We start from the raw sequence: 16,776 nt of genomic DNA on the forward strand, positions 1-16,776 counted from the left end.
ACACACACACACACACACACACACACACACACACACACACACACACAGTTGTAGTCATAGGATTTACATTTGGTTTTTTACAGCTTTGAATGTAAACAAGTTAAGATAACGGTGAAACCTCATCAGGTACCTTCCTGTAGCTGTGACTGCAGCTGTGGTGTGTTTGTGTTCATAGTGAGCAGCTGCAGAGAAGAGGAGGCCAGCAGAAGAGGCCAGGGAGACGATGACAGGATGTCTGTCATCAACAGGAAGGGGATGTCCACCACCACTCGGTCCAGTGGCTCAAACTAATAATATAAATAATAATAAAGTCATAAAGTCTCACCAGCCATAATACCTGCTGCTGCACAACCACAATCTCAAGGCTGACTAACAATCAAAGCTATTTTTCAGTTCCCACTGAAGAGCATTTCTAAAAAATACTAATTGGAGTAAAATATACATGATCTGCCTGTTTAAAACTGTAAAGTGAAGACAAAACACATAATTACTGGTTTTAGAGTCAATTCAAAAGTTGTGGCAGCAAACTGCACTAGAATATAAAAATATATGAAAACTAACAGCCCTCTGGCACACCTGCTTTGTACATAAACTAATAAAAGTATCAGCTACAGACCTTGGTGGACACAAACTTGACAGACACCTCAAATGGGACCACTGTCTCTATGGTAACAGTCTCATCCTGAAAGACAAGTGAAGAGTGAACCAAATGAAAAAAGCTGTGCGCATGTACAGTTGCACTCAAAGTTATTCAACCCCCATTGAACATTAGGTTTATTGGCAAAATTGACAAACTTTCAGCTGTTTTCAATAAACAACTCAAACAAGGACCATTTAAATAGCTCAACACAACTAATACTACAAGTGGTTTCTCCAAATTCAACACAAAATGCCACTTTTCATGACTACTGCAGTCTCAAACTTATTCAACCCCGTCATGACGAGCATCTTTAGACTGCAGTAGTCATGAAAAGTGGCATTTAAATTGTCCTTGTTTGAGTTTATTGAAAACAGCTGAAAGTTTGTCAATTTTGTCAATAAACCTAATTTTCAATGGGAGTTGAATCATTTTGAGTGCAACTGTATAATTGAAACATGAAACACTGTGCTAGCTGTCAGCTATGTCTGCAGGTCAGATGAGCTTCTCTACCTTATGACATTTGCAGACAATCTGACGTCCTTCCACTGTGGTGTCGATGCTGTAGGCCACATGGAACAGGAAGACCCTTGATCCAGTTGATACACACTTCACATATACGCATCTCTCCAACTGCAGGCACATCCCATACAAGAATGAAATAGTAAATGGTCAATGGACTGTATTTGTATTTCTCTTTTCTAGTCTTCCGACCACTCAACGCTCTTTAACACTACATGTCATCATTCATCCATTCATACACGAATGACAGGGCTACCATGTAAGGTGCCACCTGCTGTAATGGTATTTTTTTTACGCAGTATATATTTCTACTCAGTACATTGTATTCATGCATAAGTCATTTTGCTCTGAACTTAGTTGAACTTCACCGTGTCTCTGTTGTGCAGAAGAAGAGTTCTCCCTTGCCTGTTCACAAAGATAACTAACTGTGTTCTATGAGAAGGTTCCAGCACCAAGGCCTTTGGGCTGCTTGTTGTTCATTGTTGTTCCTATCAGTCTGAGACCAAAAGTCTGAGACCGAAATGTCTGTAACATTGGCCATCGGCCCCCACCTTTGTTCATTCTGTATAAAGAAAGCGTGTTGTCTTTTTTCTTGGTTCTTCCATTGAACCTTCTCTGCGCAGAGAATAAATACTTAAAAGACAACCCAGGGTTCATACACATTTTGACCAATGGATTTCCATGACTTTAAACCAAATTTCCATGACCAAACATTTTGAGAAATCTCGGTGTATACATGAAAAAGTGAGAAAATGTAGTATTTAAACTACCAACGAGAATTCCAAAGCATACAGTATACCTTAAATGACACAAACGAATGAGACAATAGTTTGATTAAAATAATAAACATTTATAAATATACTCTGGTTGACACTGACACATCAATAAGAGCTTTAGTAGGTAGTAGCATCCAGCTAGTGCACACATTGCTTTCCCTTTTGTAGTGCAAATGTTTCATTGAACCCTGTTACTGTATGGCTTCATATTAACTTCCACTGTTACTGTACAGCTGTTGGAATTGTGGCCTATCTTCTATTTGCAATTAATATGCATTCAATCCAGTTAAATTATTTAAATGAAAATGATAATCTACTCTAGCTAAAGTAGCTTATCAAGAGTAAAATAATAGCTGTAATCTATACACACCTCTGCATTAGCAACCTGCTGAAATGAAGGTACAGGCACCTTAACCCTCTCATTACTTCAGGGTTCTTGAGAGCAACGTGGGACTGTTGGTACACTGGCTGTGGTCGTTACAGTGAACAGTGTGAACAGTGTGATGAGAGGCTTGTTGCTGTAGTTCATCTCCTTGGAGCAGAGGCTGCATTTAGCATACCCTGCCTTGTCAATGTATTTAAAACACTGACAGCAGGAAGCTGTACTCACGTCTGTTTAGACCTCCACCTTTATCCAGGCCCAGCTCCACTCACCCCAGTGAGCACTAACCCGGATTTCAACGTTGATTTCTGGTTGAAAAAGCGTTGATATGGGGTCTGAACGTCTTTTAACCGTCTTTTGAACCGGCTAAATTACGGTTGCAATATCAACGTGTCACAAAACACCAATTTGTTTTAAAATATTGATGGTTTGTTAAGTTGTAGGTTGAAAGAGACGCGATTTTGGTTACTTTAAACGTATTTCTCCAAAATCATATTATGCTGACCGTTGATATGTGATCTACACGAAGACGTTATTTCAACGCATTTAATGTTTCATATAAAACTTCGTAAATATGGAACTATAGACTGTGTGCTGTCAACAAGAAGCTCACAGGACATCGTAATGAGAGCAGAGCACATTATGTCTGTATGTTCACCTAAAATGCAACTCCGTGTTTACTGCTGGAATACGCATGCGCACGGACTCTTGCATTTTTCTAAGTTGGAGACGGCTGGAAACACGGCATGGTTTGAGCTAGCTAGCTCTTACTGATGAGCGAAGTGAACGAGCTGACGGAATAAACGAGGCTTCACGCTAACGACGTACTCTGTAAGTACTTGAACTACTTTATTCCAATATTGCAAACCGAAATATTATTACCATACCATTAATATCATGTTATGCTCACCATAGTGGCGAGGCTGCTAGCAATTGTAGCGTTAGCATGTTACGAAAGTAAACATAGACGTGTGTTAGTTAATATTGGAGACACTTTCTTTGTGGACTGTCCCTGTAGCCCAACGTTATAAAATAGAGTATTTAGGACATTTCACATGTAAAATACACGTGTATTTTCCTTACTGTCCGTAGTACGGACAGTGAGTGGGGCTGTACACAGTTTAAATACTTGTTTTATTTACAGATGTCCAGCTTGAAAATATGGCAGATCTCCTGAAACCGGCTCCTGTGTGGCTTTGAAAACGACATTTAAAGAAGAAGGAGATTATGGTTTTATATAAAGAACGTTGTTTATATTCATATTGCGCTTAATAAATACGAATGAACTGTTGCCTGTCACTTGGTTTTTTGTCCTGTAAGTGGAAACTGTTGATGTGTTACTAACATTAAGTATTTAGTTGCTACATATTGATCTGAGAGCATTTTGACGGTTAAAACACGGTGACGTTGAAATCACGTTGAAAAGTGAAAGGTTTTTAGCCGACTATTTGAAGACGTTGATTCAACGTTCACGTTTAGACCAGATATCAACGTGATATCCAATACTGGCTTTCAACTGATAAATGTGGATGTGGTTTCTTAGTAAGCCTCTAAATCATGATATATTATTATTAGCACAATGTAGAGGACAAAAAATTATAGTATTGCAAATCACGTTTAAATCTGGTCTAAGCGTGAACGTTTAATCAACGTCTACAAATAGTCGGCGAAAAAACTTTCACTTTTGAACCAATTCTGAACGTCTTTTAAACGTCTATTCAACGGAAAAATGCTCACTGGGACAGCTCAGCCCTGCGTCAAGCTGCGCTACATAACCAGCCTCCTCTCCCTGAAGCTCTTTGACCTCATCATCTCATCAGTATCTGGGCCTCATCATCGTGGTCATAAAATTTATTCCGACCACGAAATCATCCTCATTCTACTTTGAGTTAAAAAAACAACCTGCAACCAGATGCGCCGGTGTTCCTGTTTAACGTTAATGAGTGACCGCGTGAACTGAACCGCACACCGGAACACTGGAGGGCTGCATGTTTCATCACGTTACGTTTTTTCCTCCTAAATCGCGATAATGATGAACGTTAACAGTCGACAAAGTTCCGCATGCAGTGGACATTAACTTAACCCAGCAAGTCTGAACGGTAACGGTACATAACGTAACTTTAACGGAGGGAAATGAAGACGCTGTAGACATCTGAACGCTGATTGGCCGAGACTCGACACATCAAAGATGTTGTGCGAAGATCACGACATCACCTTTTCTCCTCTTCTCACTCCAATCTGAGAAACGCTGGCTGGCAACTCACCGTAAATGAACGACATGAAAATATGAATATAACACATGTCCATGACTTTTCCAAAACTTTGGGGATTTTATTTTTTTCAAGCACTTTTCCAGGCCTGGAAATAACCATCTTAAAATTCCATGACTTTTCCAGGTTTTCCATGACCATACGAACCCTGACAACCTCTGGTTTTTGGTATTATGTATTTCAGCAGTAAAAGTAAAAGATATTTACCACCACACTGCCCATCAGGACTCTAACATGTATACTACATTCACACATCGTAGGCTACGGGAGCTATTTGGGGTTAGGCGTCTTGCCCAAAGACACATGGACTAGTGGAGCCGAGGATCAAACCGATCCTCTGATTGAAGGACGACGCTGCTCTCTGAGCCACAGTGGCCCTGAATTACTACTTTTCACTGTGGAGAAGGTAAGGCAGGTGTATATATGAGGAATATACAGTGCAGAACATGTTGTGATTCCTCATTCTTCAGTCAAATATTGTGGTCTTAGTGGGTTTCAATGGAGACATTTTTGTTCCTAAGGATCTCAGTGCATTTCGGTTAGACAGTTTATTATAGAAGCTGAGGTTGAACTTCCAAAATATGCAACAACATAGCCTCATTTATCCCAAAAATGGAATTAAAAGGCCCAAAATGTCCCTAGGGAGGCATAATGGTTCATTTTGAATGTGTGTATACCTTCGCTCCTGGTTTCAGATCTCCTAGAGGAATGTCAGGGAGCAGGGCAGGTGCAGTGTCATCACAAACCTTTAAGCCATCGAGTGTCACATGGGTGGTTTGGCCTAGATTGGCATCCTGACCTGGACAGACCAATCAAGACAAACACAAAACCAGAAACTAAATGACCTTGAATACGTTTGAAATGCAAGCAGTTTTCCAATTTCAAAAGCTAATTTAGCTGCAATACCCGACAGAGGAATATATATTAACTTTTATTCTTTAAGTTTGAAATTTCAGTGTACCTGGTTTGAGGCCAGCTGTCAGTTTGACATCCTTTGCCACAACCCCCTCCTGTGATTGGACAGTGAGGTTGATGCAGTACATTTCATTGTTGAGTGCAGGAGGCTGGTGGCTCAGCTGAACAGAAATCTTTGGGACTCTGGAGATGATCCTAAACAACAAACAGTAGCGAACACACAAAACCCTTCAAACTTCTGTTGACTTCAGTGGAGATAAGATCTGATACTGTAACTGACAGATGATATAATAACTTTTACAGGAATACTGGGGTAGTACTGTGCCTGAACAAAGCCTTACATGGTACTGGGCTGCATGGTCATGATGTCCCAGTCCAGCTCTTGACGTGCCTCCACACCCCGCCCCCATCGGCGTGATGACCTGCTAGCCTGCAGGGCTTCATGGGTAGAGGCTGCATCTCCACCTGCCCCTCTCCAGCTCACAAACACACATCGGCCACTGTCACTGCCCAGCATCAGCTCAATACCGGTCATCTAAAGGTGCATAACCAAAAACATACACAGTCAGTGACCATCTGTTTCTCTCCGTCACAGACAGACAGACAGACACACACACACACACAAACACCTCAATCTTCTTGCCAACGTCTTCGGTCTTCGCTACAAAGCTGAAGTTGTGGCATTTGGTTTTTCCTGTCAAAAGGCTCATACTCTCCTGACCTGCAGACTCCACCACACACCACTGGTTGTACTCCTGCACACACACATGAAACATGATTGTTTTAGTCAACATTTTCTATTTCTCAAAAATGGGTTAGAAAACAGGCCTGTGACTTAGGTAACCACTGGCAGTGTTGTACATAGAAGATGCTCATGTTTGCTTTCAGTTCCGTAGAAGTGCACACTTAAAGTGATATTGAATTTTCAGGTGTCTACAATGCGTTTTGCTGCTGCCCCTATCCACAGTGCTACATCATTTGCTCCTGTCCTGGTACTTCTCCAAAGTGGGGGTGTGCTGACTGCCATCTACTGTAGGTCAAACACTGATGATGGAGAAATACCTCTTAAAACCCTCTTCAAAAAATCCCAACTATCTCATAAACACCAACTAATAGTCAGTAACTGCTGGAAAACAGAGTTGGATCTATTATTATTTCCAACCATAACTAAAAGTTATTTTGAAGATGTTTCTTATGTCTTGTTTGTGTAGTGAAAATGCAACAAAGAAATCCAATGTCTGATGCTGGAGAAAAGAAATATTTTCTGCCTTGTATTACATTTGGGTGGAGAGTACCTGGTTACTGAGGCTGACAGCCAGCTTGTTGAAAGATACAGGATGAGGACAGTCGGCTTGGAGGAAAACCTGGAGTTGGATGGGCTGGTCTACATGGAAACTGGGAGACTGGAACCTGGCCTTACACTGAACTGGAGTCAGAGAGAGAGAGTTTGAAACCATATCACCGTATACTCTTAGAAATACAAGACATATTAGAGTACTTGGTGCTTGTACTAGTGTTCCTCACAGAACATTGCTTTAGGAGATTATCAGCCTCATACTTGAAGCTTTGAATGCTTGAGGCCTTCATTTGAATTTCCCAAAAAGAAAAACAAATCCAATTGTTTAAAGTATGACAAGAGTAAGAGCATTACTCTTCATGTACACGGTGAACATTGCGGAGAGTAAAATACAGTTTTTAAATGTGAACAGTTACGTGGAGTGAATGGTTGACTTTGAGTAATTGTGTGTTACTCACTGAATGGGACGTAGTCCTGCACTTCTATAGTGAGCTCATTTGATCCAGACAAAGCCATGCGGTCACTCCACAGCGACCTGGCTGCACCGTCAGAGGACGGATCACACTCTGGCTCGGCGTCAGGGACTTCATTCTGAAAACAGAAAGACAATTCAAATATGTATGAATGAAATTAAATGTCAAATGACGCCTACTCTTGCATTTAAATCATACCTTAACTGCAAATAGTCACATTCTGACATAGCTTAGTGACATGCTAGTTCTTTGATATTGCTTGAATCCACTGGATGGCTATTTGATTTGCTGAGCGAGCATGTTGTGTTGGGCTGGTTGCTATCCTTCTACTCACCATCAGGACTTGGATGAGATTCTTCTCAATCCTCATCTTTTGTTCCTCCTTCAAGGTTGAAGCTAGAAGACAAGACGACTAAACAATTACCTCTTCTACCATATATCTTTAGAACTGTTGGGTTCTGTGGTGAAATTGAATGCGTTATATTTATAAATCTTGGGATATCAACGTAGTCAACAATCAGATGGCAGATCCGTCCCACATAAGCACTCAACCTGTGGGGTGAACCCTTTAGGATTTTGCAGCCAAGGAACAGACAGGAAGTAGTATTTGGCCAAAAACCCCAACACAGAACAGGTTCTTCCAATTACCAAATTAAATGTTTTATAGGACCAATTACTTGTTGTCTTTTGTTGTTTACTTATTCTACTTGATTAATTGTTCTTATGTGTTTTAGTGTCAAGTTCAACTAGTAAACGTCACATATCACTCATGAGTGGTCTCATTTTTGAAAAGAATAGCGTAAGCCATTAATGATCAATCGTATCATACAGACATTTCATTGTAATTTAAAGGCATATTGTTTGCAGTTAATGCGATACTATTCTCCCCAAAACAAAACAACACTGGTCAAGTAAGGCCCCTGACTATGGCAATCTCATCAAAATACAACAGAAATCTATCAAATATAAGTACAATGGACAGTTTGTATCATCGATAAAGTAAACAGTGTAACCTCCTTCATGCCAGAAGTAAACAACATTGATTGGCTTAGAATCGCTCAGGTTACCCTTCTTGCTTACCTCTGCCCAGCAGCTCCATGCAGTATATGATGTAGTCTTTAACACTGGCCATCAGATAAGCACAGCGCAGAGCGGTGGTCAATATGGCGGTCAGGAGGCCCCACCATCGCTCTGTGCGATAGTCGCACATCACATAGTCCAACAGCCTGATGCAAACACACACACGCAAATACTCATATGCTGCATACAAACACAGATTAAGGAAACAATCTCACTGTAACTCTAGATGTTAATAGTTCTGTTTGGAAAGTAGATTTGATCTACTCAAGACTGGCTCATCACCCATTAGCATCCAGTTTCCACACAGAGGGTATATATTCCATCTGTGGAATATACTAACCTGAATTCAACAAGTGTGTATTTTTCTCTTATGACAAACTGTGTAATGCATGGCTGACACTTTGTGTGAAGTATCACTTTAAGGTTACTTAAAGACTTTTTGGAGCACGTACATGAAAGTCAGAGAGTGGAATTGTCCTTTACAAGTCCAGCATGTGTTTGGACTTACTTAAGGGCTTTGGTGTAGTCTTTAGCATGGTAGTATTCCTCTCCCATCTGCACCACTGTAAAGGAGACAAAACGACACAAACACTGTGTGTGACAAGGTTAAACATTTAAGGTAAAGCATAACCCTTGTGCATCACTAGGGACAGTTTAGATTGTTTGTATTGAATTGTTTTGGACCATTATGGCTGTGTTTATCCATATGGAAGACATTTGGCTAGGATGTGAGTTTTGTTTAGTTTTTTTCCAATAAGTCTATAATAAAACCAAAATACAGACACCCAGGCCCTTAAGACAAAAATGTGCTCATTGAAACCCCAAGGCCATTTCAGCATAAAATTATGCATTCTATCACATCTGGCTTTCAAACTATAGCGCTGGTTTCAAGATTGTAGTTTTTACTGGTTTTTACCAGATTGAGACATTTTTGCATGTTAGTTCTTTGACGTAACATACATGCTATTTTCCTGGTTTCTGTTAGGGTTATTGCTGCTGTATTATGGAGCAATGCATCCAAATCAATGTTGTTTCTAATCATTGACAATCAAAATCCCCCAAGCATTGTTTTCATAATAACAACAGTGGTATTACAAACAGACATTTAAAAAGGTTTACATTTCTGAAAATAAATGAATACTTGAAGTCAGAACTCATACACACTTTTAACGATACATTTCCATAACCTTTCCATGACTGTGAGGCAAATATTCATCACCATACAGTCTCTGAAACATCTGCATGTATATGAAAAAAATAAGAATATAGAATTTACCACAGTACATCTAAAATAATAATAAAAAACAAACTATGGCTGGCGGGCAATATGACCGAAACAAAAGCTGGCTTGTGTCTTCATATGACATGAGGCCACATATGGCTCCTCTAGCAGATATCAATGTCAAGTAAGCCAGAAGGCAGATCCTGGTCTCTCTCAAGCCACGTCTTAAGTTACTTGTTCAAGTGCAGACCTGGCAGTGCACTAATTTACATGTCTTCAAAAAGTACAAGCTGCAACTCAGGTTGGAGGCTTTAGTGACATAACTGATCTGAAGGATGCTTTGATGACCTCACCTTAATAAGTGGTCACATAACCGACAATTTGCATGTCCTACGTGGTACGCCAAAGCCTCAAAAAGTCTACCTGATGAGTGCAGGTGTTTACGTCTACATGTACAAGGCTGGAAAATGAGAATGCATCAATAGTCAAACTCACTATAAAATACAAACAGCATTTACAAGAAGAATAACATGTAGTGCCTTCAATAATAATGAAATCTAACACTCATTTTGTTGTAGCATCCTTTGGAGGCACTGGAGGCCGTAAAAGGACTGTGGACATTAAAAGAGCACAATGATACTCACTGAGGTGACTCTTCATTCGAGGGCATTTGTACTTCTTAAACTGGGCGACAGCGTTACTGAGAAGTGCTATTATCAGCTCCTGTTGGGGCAGAGACAGTGAGAGGTAACATTTTTAATATGGGACTGTGATGACAGCAGGAGGTGCATCGTTCTGAAGACTGGAGCATTTTGTGTTGAAGGTGCTGAAAAACACTTGTTTCTCAAAATTGAAAACATTGCTACTGTGATACTTTCCTAGCATAAAAGCACACCACAAAACTGACCATCTCCCCTCTGCTGTTGACTCAGTATGTAAACACCCACCCACACAACTACAACACTATTTCAAGCTTGGGTTAAAGAATTATCTACGAGATGGAATTTAAAGCTACTTTGTTTAAAATTTGAAATATTATTATTATTTCGAGTTTGGCGCCCTCCAGTGGTGGCATCAAAAAAGACACTGTGGCAAATGGCAATGCAAACCATTACACAGAAATTGCACACATTTTCACAGAAATTTACTTATTTTCTACAAACAAAACCCATTAGAATAATTTTAAAATAATGCTATAATCATATATAAATGATAGAACTAGTGTATTTGAGATGCATGCCTTAAAGCAAAGGGACAATGAAACCATGAGTTACAATTTGACCACAGCTGTGAATTCTTACAGAATGTGGTACATCTCTCTCTTTGATCTGCAGGGCCAAAATCCCTGTCTTCTCCTTCTCTGCATCTGGAGGTTCAATACCTGGAAACAGCACAGAAACCATGCTTTACCCATACATGTCTAACACTGTCAGAGACACTTGACTGGATGTCATGATGCAATGCTAAAAAATGTGTCATCCAACACTTTTTTAATTGGACATTAGACAAACTGTGTGTGAGAACATACTCTGGTGTCCTTGTCTCCATGGTCTCTGGCCATAGAAGTCCAGTCCCCCAGTGTGGGTGTCCCCTGGTTCGGAAGAGGGATGAGTCGCTCCAGCCTAGAACAACCAACCAATCAAATGAAACCATTAACTGGTGTTTTATGGGAAAGATAGTACATACAAGCTTCTTCATAGAAACTATTATTCATTCAGGTTTAACGTGGTGAATATTATTGGCTTTTTTGCAACTTGATTTATGAAGATTCTATTAAGATTTTATCTTAAGACTCAGCACTTACTGTTACTACAACAGAAAATTGTGTTTTTTTTAAATTCTTTACACAACTATTTCTGTCACTCTTTATGCAAATAACCTAGTGCAGCATTATGAATGTCTTCCAGGAGAGACTGCACTTATCGTGTCTCCCCTCTCTATGACGGCTGGCTGTTTGCATCAGGTATAAACCTTTGATTTCCGACATCGTCCTTAGAGAGGTAGTAACAGTAGCTGTAGCTTTATCACCTGACAAAGCTGCTGTGCCTGTTGTTTCCTGTCCTGGCTGTAACAGGCAGCTTGTTGGTAGTAGAAACCAGGGTTCTGGGTCTGGATGGCTGTCAGACCCAACTTTATGGCTTCATCAAACAGCTCACCAAACGACTGGAACCTGTGAGGAAGCAAAGGACATTCTACAGTAGATGTACACATCTGTCTCCATCAGGCATAAAGATCAGTCCCCAGTACAACATGACTAAGAACTCGATGGAAAATCGATGGAGGAAAAAATAAAAATACTTTTGCATTCTCGTGAGAAAGTTCTGCGTTCCCTCGCAATTCCCTATGTCCCTATGACAGCTACAGTAGCTTGGAAAACAGCAATATGGGGCACCGAATTTGATTAACTTCGTGTTTATCAGACCACAAATGAGACAAGAACTAGCTAGGTACACACTGCGGTCCCTCTGCCTCACTCCCCATCGCTAGAATACTACACTAATTTAGCAACTGGGATTCAGCCAGTGTAAACCCCAGCAAGTATTGTCAGAGTAATTTTTTCAGTCATGCAGCCAAGTAAATAAAAACCTATAATTGAAGTTTTAATAACTTCAACATGTTAAACACAGGGTGTGATGAAGAGTGTGTATCTTACTGTTTAGACATCCATGCAGCGTGCTCAAAGGCCAGTTCAGCACTGCCGATCTTCTTCTTACACAGGTCAATGTGCTTCCTAAACTGGGCAATAGCATCTAGAGGAGTGTTATGCTGGAAACACAGACGACATATCTAAAGAGAGAAAAAAAAAAAAAAGAGAACAGGAATTTAGAGAGAGGAAAAAGGAATGACAGCTCTTTCTTACAGTTTCAAGGTAAAGGGGTGAACATTATCTAAAAACAGCATACATTTAAACTGATATTGATTCTTTAGGTGGCTAATATGCATTTTGCTGCTGCCCCTGGCCATAGCAGTACATTGCTTTGCTCCCATGCTGGTACTCCTGTCTGTTTCTCTAAACTCGGGGCATGCCAATCATCATATACTGTGGGTCAGTGGTTCTCAAATGGGGGTACGTTAGATTTAAAAACATATATATATATATATATATATATATAAAATTAGCATCCATTCAAAAATCCTTTAAAAATAGTTAGTATTCAATATAATATAAGTGTAAGTTCATAAACAGAAGTTTATATTCAGTAGGCTATTCAATTACATTATCCCAAAAACCCAGAGTCTCCCCCATACCAGGATGGTTTGACCCAACCTGGCACACGCCACCTGTCATCACCTGTCAATCACTGCCGCCATGAAAAGTCAAACAATGGAGTCGTGGTTGAAGCGAAGCAGCAATGCTGCTGAAAACACGGAGGGACAAGTGACAAAGAAGGCGAAACCAGAGCCGGCACTATTCCGTCAGTATTCAGAAGAATATGTTTTAATGGGATTTACGTCCACGAGTTGCAACCCACCCAAGGCTTTGTGTTTTTTTCTGTGGGGAGAGATTAGCCAACAGTAGCATGAAGCCAGCACATCTTCAGCGGCATCTCAAGACAAAACATGCAAGTCATGTTGGTAAGCCACCTGAGTTTTTTTAAGAGCAAACTTTCTGAATTGCGGAAGCCTCCACGACATCAGCCAAAGCCCTGGAGGCCGCTTATGTCTTTGCTCATAGCTAAAGCCAAGAAACCATTCACTATAGCCGAACACCTGCTCCTTCCAGCCGCTGTTGTGCTGGCTGAGACCATGCTGGACACAAACGCAGCGGAGAAGTTAAAGACTGTGCCTTTGTCAAATGACTCTGTGAGCCGCAGAGTAGATAAAATGGGAACAGACATTGTCAAGCAAGTTGTGGGAAAACTTAGCGACTCTTTTTCACTCCAGCTGGATGAATCCACAGATGTCAGTGGAAATGCACAACTTGTTGCTTTTGCGAGATACATCGATACTGACGACATTTATGAGCACATACTATTCTGCAAAACCTTGGAAGGGAAAACAACAGGAGAGGACATTTTAATGTTGTCAACACCTTCTTCTGTGAAAACGGCATGAGCTGGAAATCCTGCAGCAGCATCTGCACGGACGCAGCAGCATCAATGACGGGCAGCGCGAGAGGACTTATAGCGCTATTTAAAAAAGAAAACCCCGACACAGGGAAGCATTGGCGTCCAAGAAAATGAGTCCTGTGTTACATGACGTTTTGAACGACAGCATCAAAGTGATAGAATCCCCCTTTTTATTGTCATATACATATACACGAAATTTGACTTCTGCATTTGACCCATCCCTGTATATAGGGAGCAGTGGGCTGCCAATGACAGGCGCCCGGGGAGCCGGGGGTTCAGTGTCCTGCTCAGGGACACTACGACACGTGACACATCCCAGTCGAGGATCGAACCGTTGACCCTGCGGTTACCAGACAACCCTCTTAAGCCAGTGAGCCACGGTCGCCCAAACAGGGCGACTTCATAAAGTCAAGGCCACGTAATGCACGCCTGTTTCGCCACCTCTGCTAAAACATGGGAGCTGAACACACACAGCTGCTGCTGCACACAGAAGGAGAATACTCAACCGGCTGTTGGAATTACGATCTGAAGTACACACCTTTCTGATGGAGCACAGATCTCCCCATGCCACCTTGTTCCAGGACACAGACTGGCTTGCAAAGCTGTGCTATCTGGCAGATATATTCAGCAAACTGAACGAACTGAATATGTCTCTGCAGGGCAAGGACACCAGCATTTTAAACCTGCATGACCAGGTGGGTGGCTTCCTGAAGAAAGCAGCGCTGTGGAGAAGGGCCTGTGCACAGGGGGATCTCACCTGCTTTCCTCAGGTGGATGATTTTCTCTCTACTGAGGATGTGGACAGAGCTCCACTCGGTCATAGTGGGACATTTGACCAACTTGATTTTTATTCCTACTTTCCTGACATGGAGGCGAAATCTGCACAGCTGGATTGGGTGAGAACCCCATTTCTCTTGTCCGAAGCCAACGGAAGCAAGCTACCTGTCACTTATCAGGAAAAACTCCTGGAAGTGTCATCTGACCGTGGCCTCCAGATGAAGTTTGCAACATCCACACTCACAGTTTTGTGTGAGTGAAGCAGGAGCACCCTGACCTGGGACAGACAGCTTTGGAGCAGCTACTACCCTTTGCCTCCACATATTTATGTGAGGCCTCCTTCTCTGCAATGACTGTGATCAAAACAAAGCAAAGAAACAGACTGTGCCTGGAGAAGAGCTTGATCACAGCAGTTGCCTCCCTGCCACCAAGACTGACGAAGATCCTCAGTGAAGCACAAGTTTCTCACTAAAATGTAAATGCCAAGCACTCAGTTCAATGCAACAATGCAATCTTCAGTGTTGACAGTTTAATAAGTGAGACACTGATGGCACAGCGCTGTGTGTTACATATTTTTTCAACCAAGTACTTAGCTGGTTAGGGGGTACTTGGCTGAAAAAAATATTCCACAGGGGGTACATCACTGAAAAAAGGTTGAGAACCACTGCTGCAGGTAATACACTGACTTTTCTAAGTACCTCATACATAAACGCTGACCATTTGATTCATTAGTTGAAAAGCCCCTGAGTTGAATCCCATTTCTCAGGATCTCATCTTTGTTATCTTCTGGCTGACATGCATGGCCCTAACTCTTTCTGAGATATCTGGTCACAGGCGTGTGATGAGAGGATCATTTTCACAACTACAAACCGACAGATGGAAATGTACCTTATAGTTGATGAATCCTGCCATAGTTTTGATCTCCAACATGTTGGTCTCGTGGGCCCTGAGCTCATGAACAAGACTGTATGCTGTTCTGTAGTACCTACGAAAACAAAATAAGAGATACGGCTGGAATACAACATATAGGTCTACCTGTGTCTATACTACCAGCAACCTTAAAAATGTAATGCTTCCGAATCTTTTTTTTTTTTTGTTCAAGTTCAAGAGAGTATCATCGTACCCATTACGAGTCCATAGGCTCAGACTTACTTGAGAGCATTCTGGGTGTCCTGTTTCAGCTCACTGAAGAAGGCGATTTTAAACTGGTGTCTGACAAACAGCAGCTAGGAACATCAGAGAGATGAAGAAGAGAAGAGGAAGAAGACAGTGTAAGGACAAGGCATTTTAAAGTATGTGTGTGTGTGTGCGTGCACGCCTTCCTACCTGATGTGTTGTCTTGTTGAGGAACTCTTTATGTGATTTGACTCGACGGATCTCAGTGTAGTAGTAAGTCTGAGCATGCTCGTAGAAAGCATTCTCCAACCTACAGAATCACAAATTCTGTTTAATAAACACAATGTTTCGAAGAGATTAAGGTATTTATTTGCTGCATGTTTGACATGCATTGGTTTCATTTTAGAGAGAAGACTGCACCACGTTGAAAGAGCTGTCAATGTCACAAAATAATAATCCATTTCCACTACGTGGCAAGTGTATTCAAAACTGCATATCAATCATGTAATAAAAACATCAACTTTAATTGGAGAGCCAAATGTCAATGTCATTGGACAATTAGTTCATAGATTGCAAAATATCTATCTACATCGATATGTATTAAAAATGTTTATATGGCATTAGTGAATTAACTACCTTATAATGTAGCCCACTAAGTGGTCGGTGTGTGGCAGTACGAAGAGACTCTTGCCAGACAGATCACAGGCATTACAAAGAGTTGCTGCTCTCTCTGATGCTACCAGGTCCTCTCCTGTACAAAGAAGAAAATAAGTGATGTTTTGGGAGGAAAAAGAAACTGGAAACAGACAGCATTTGGCTTAGGTTTGGTTGAACACTTTAAAGTTGCTGCCTAATGTTTAACGCTTTTTTAAAATACGTTTTCCAGTGACCTTTGTGCGTACAGCACAATTTTGTACTGCAGAAAGAGAGGCAAGAATATACTGAAGATGCACGTTAATACTTATGTGGATGAGATATGACACATTTGCATAATTTAAATATGATTCAGTAGAGAACTTTACCTGGTGGTAGAGGAGTTTTCTTCTGGATTAGAACCACAGCTACCTTGGTGTTCCTGCCCTGAAGACTGGTCCTAAAGACAAACACAACACATATGACTGCAGAGAAAATTGTTCCAGACTCCAGAATTCTGTTTTTGTTTTGCGTTTCGTGCGTAGCATAAGGGTGTTTTGCGTTTCGTGCGTAGCATAAGGGTGTTTCGCGTTTCGTGCGTAGCAT

At 41.1% G+C, this 16,776-nt stretch overlaps 1 protein-coding gene across 2 annotated transcripts in view; it reads right to left on the reverse strand.

Moving 5' to 3' along the window:
• The window catches only part of trappc11 (trafficking protein particle complex subunit 11), a 22,707-nt gene that overhangs the window by 3,358 nt on the left and 2,573 nt on the right, over nucleotides 1-16,776 (reverse strand). For both annotated transcript variants that reach the window (XM_031877620.1, XM_031877619.1), the window contains exons 4-25: nucleotides 16,560-16,630; nucleotides 16,174-16,288; nucleotides 15,748-15,847; nucleotides 15,574-15,647; nucleotides 15,310-15,406; nucleotides 12,228-12,361; nucleotides 11,603-11,744; nucleotides 11,103-11,196; nucleotides 10,876-10,955; nucleotides 10,219-10,297; nucleotides 8,861-8,915; nucleotides 8,353-8,498; nucleotides 7,607-7,668; nucleotides 7,258-7,390; nucleotides 6,798-6,928; nucleotides 6,132-6,257; nucleotides 5,844-6,037; nucleotides 5,549-5,697; nucleotides 5,265-5,386; nucleotides 1,151-1,270; nucleotides 617-682; nucleotides 131-287 (exon numbers count right to left, since the gene is read on the reverse strand). In XM_031877620.1, coding sequence (XP_031733480.1) covers nucleotides 131-287; nucleotides 617-682; nucleotides 1,151-1,270; nucleotides 5,265-5,386; nucleotides 5,549-5,697; nucleotides 5,844-6,037; nucleotides 6,132-6,257; nucleotides 6,798-6,928; nucleotides 7,258-7,390; nucleotides 7,607-7,668; nucleotides 8,353-8,498; nucleotides 8,861-8,915; nucleotides 10,219-10,297; nucleotides 10,876-10,955; nucleotides 11,103-11,196; nucleotides 11,603-11,744; nucleotides 12,228-12,361; nucleotides 15,310-15,406; nucleotides 15,574-15,647; nucleotides 15,748-15,847; nucleotides 16,174-16,288; nucleotides 16,560-16,630 — 2,447 coding nt within the window. The remainder of the gene's footprint in view (nucleotides 1-130; nucleotides 288-616; nucleotides 683-1,150; nucleotides 1,271-5,264; nucleotides 5,387-5,548; nucleotides 5,698-5,843; nucleotides 6,038-6,131; nucleotides 6,258-6,797; nucleotides 6,929-7,257; nucleotides 7,391-7,606; nucleotides 7,669-8,352; nucleotides 8,499-8,860; nucleotides 8,916-10,218; nucleotides 10,298-10,875; nucleotides 10,956-11,102; nucleotides 11,197-11,602; nucleotides 11,745-12,227; nucleotides 12,362-15,309; nucleotides 15,407-15,573; nucleotides 15,648-15,747; nucleotides 15,848-16,173; nucleotides 16,289-16,559; nucleotides 16,631-16,776) is intronic.

This window comes from Anarrhichthys ocellatus, unplaced genomic scaffold, assembly GCF_004355925.1.
Source record: "Anarrhichthys ocellatus isolate YVR2014 unplaced genomic scaffold, GSC_Weel_1.0 scaffold142, whole genome shotgun sequence".
NCBI lineage: Eukaryota > Metazoa > Chordata > Actinopteri > Perciformes > Anarhichadidae > Anarrhichthys > Anarrhichthys ocellatus.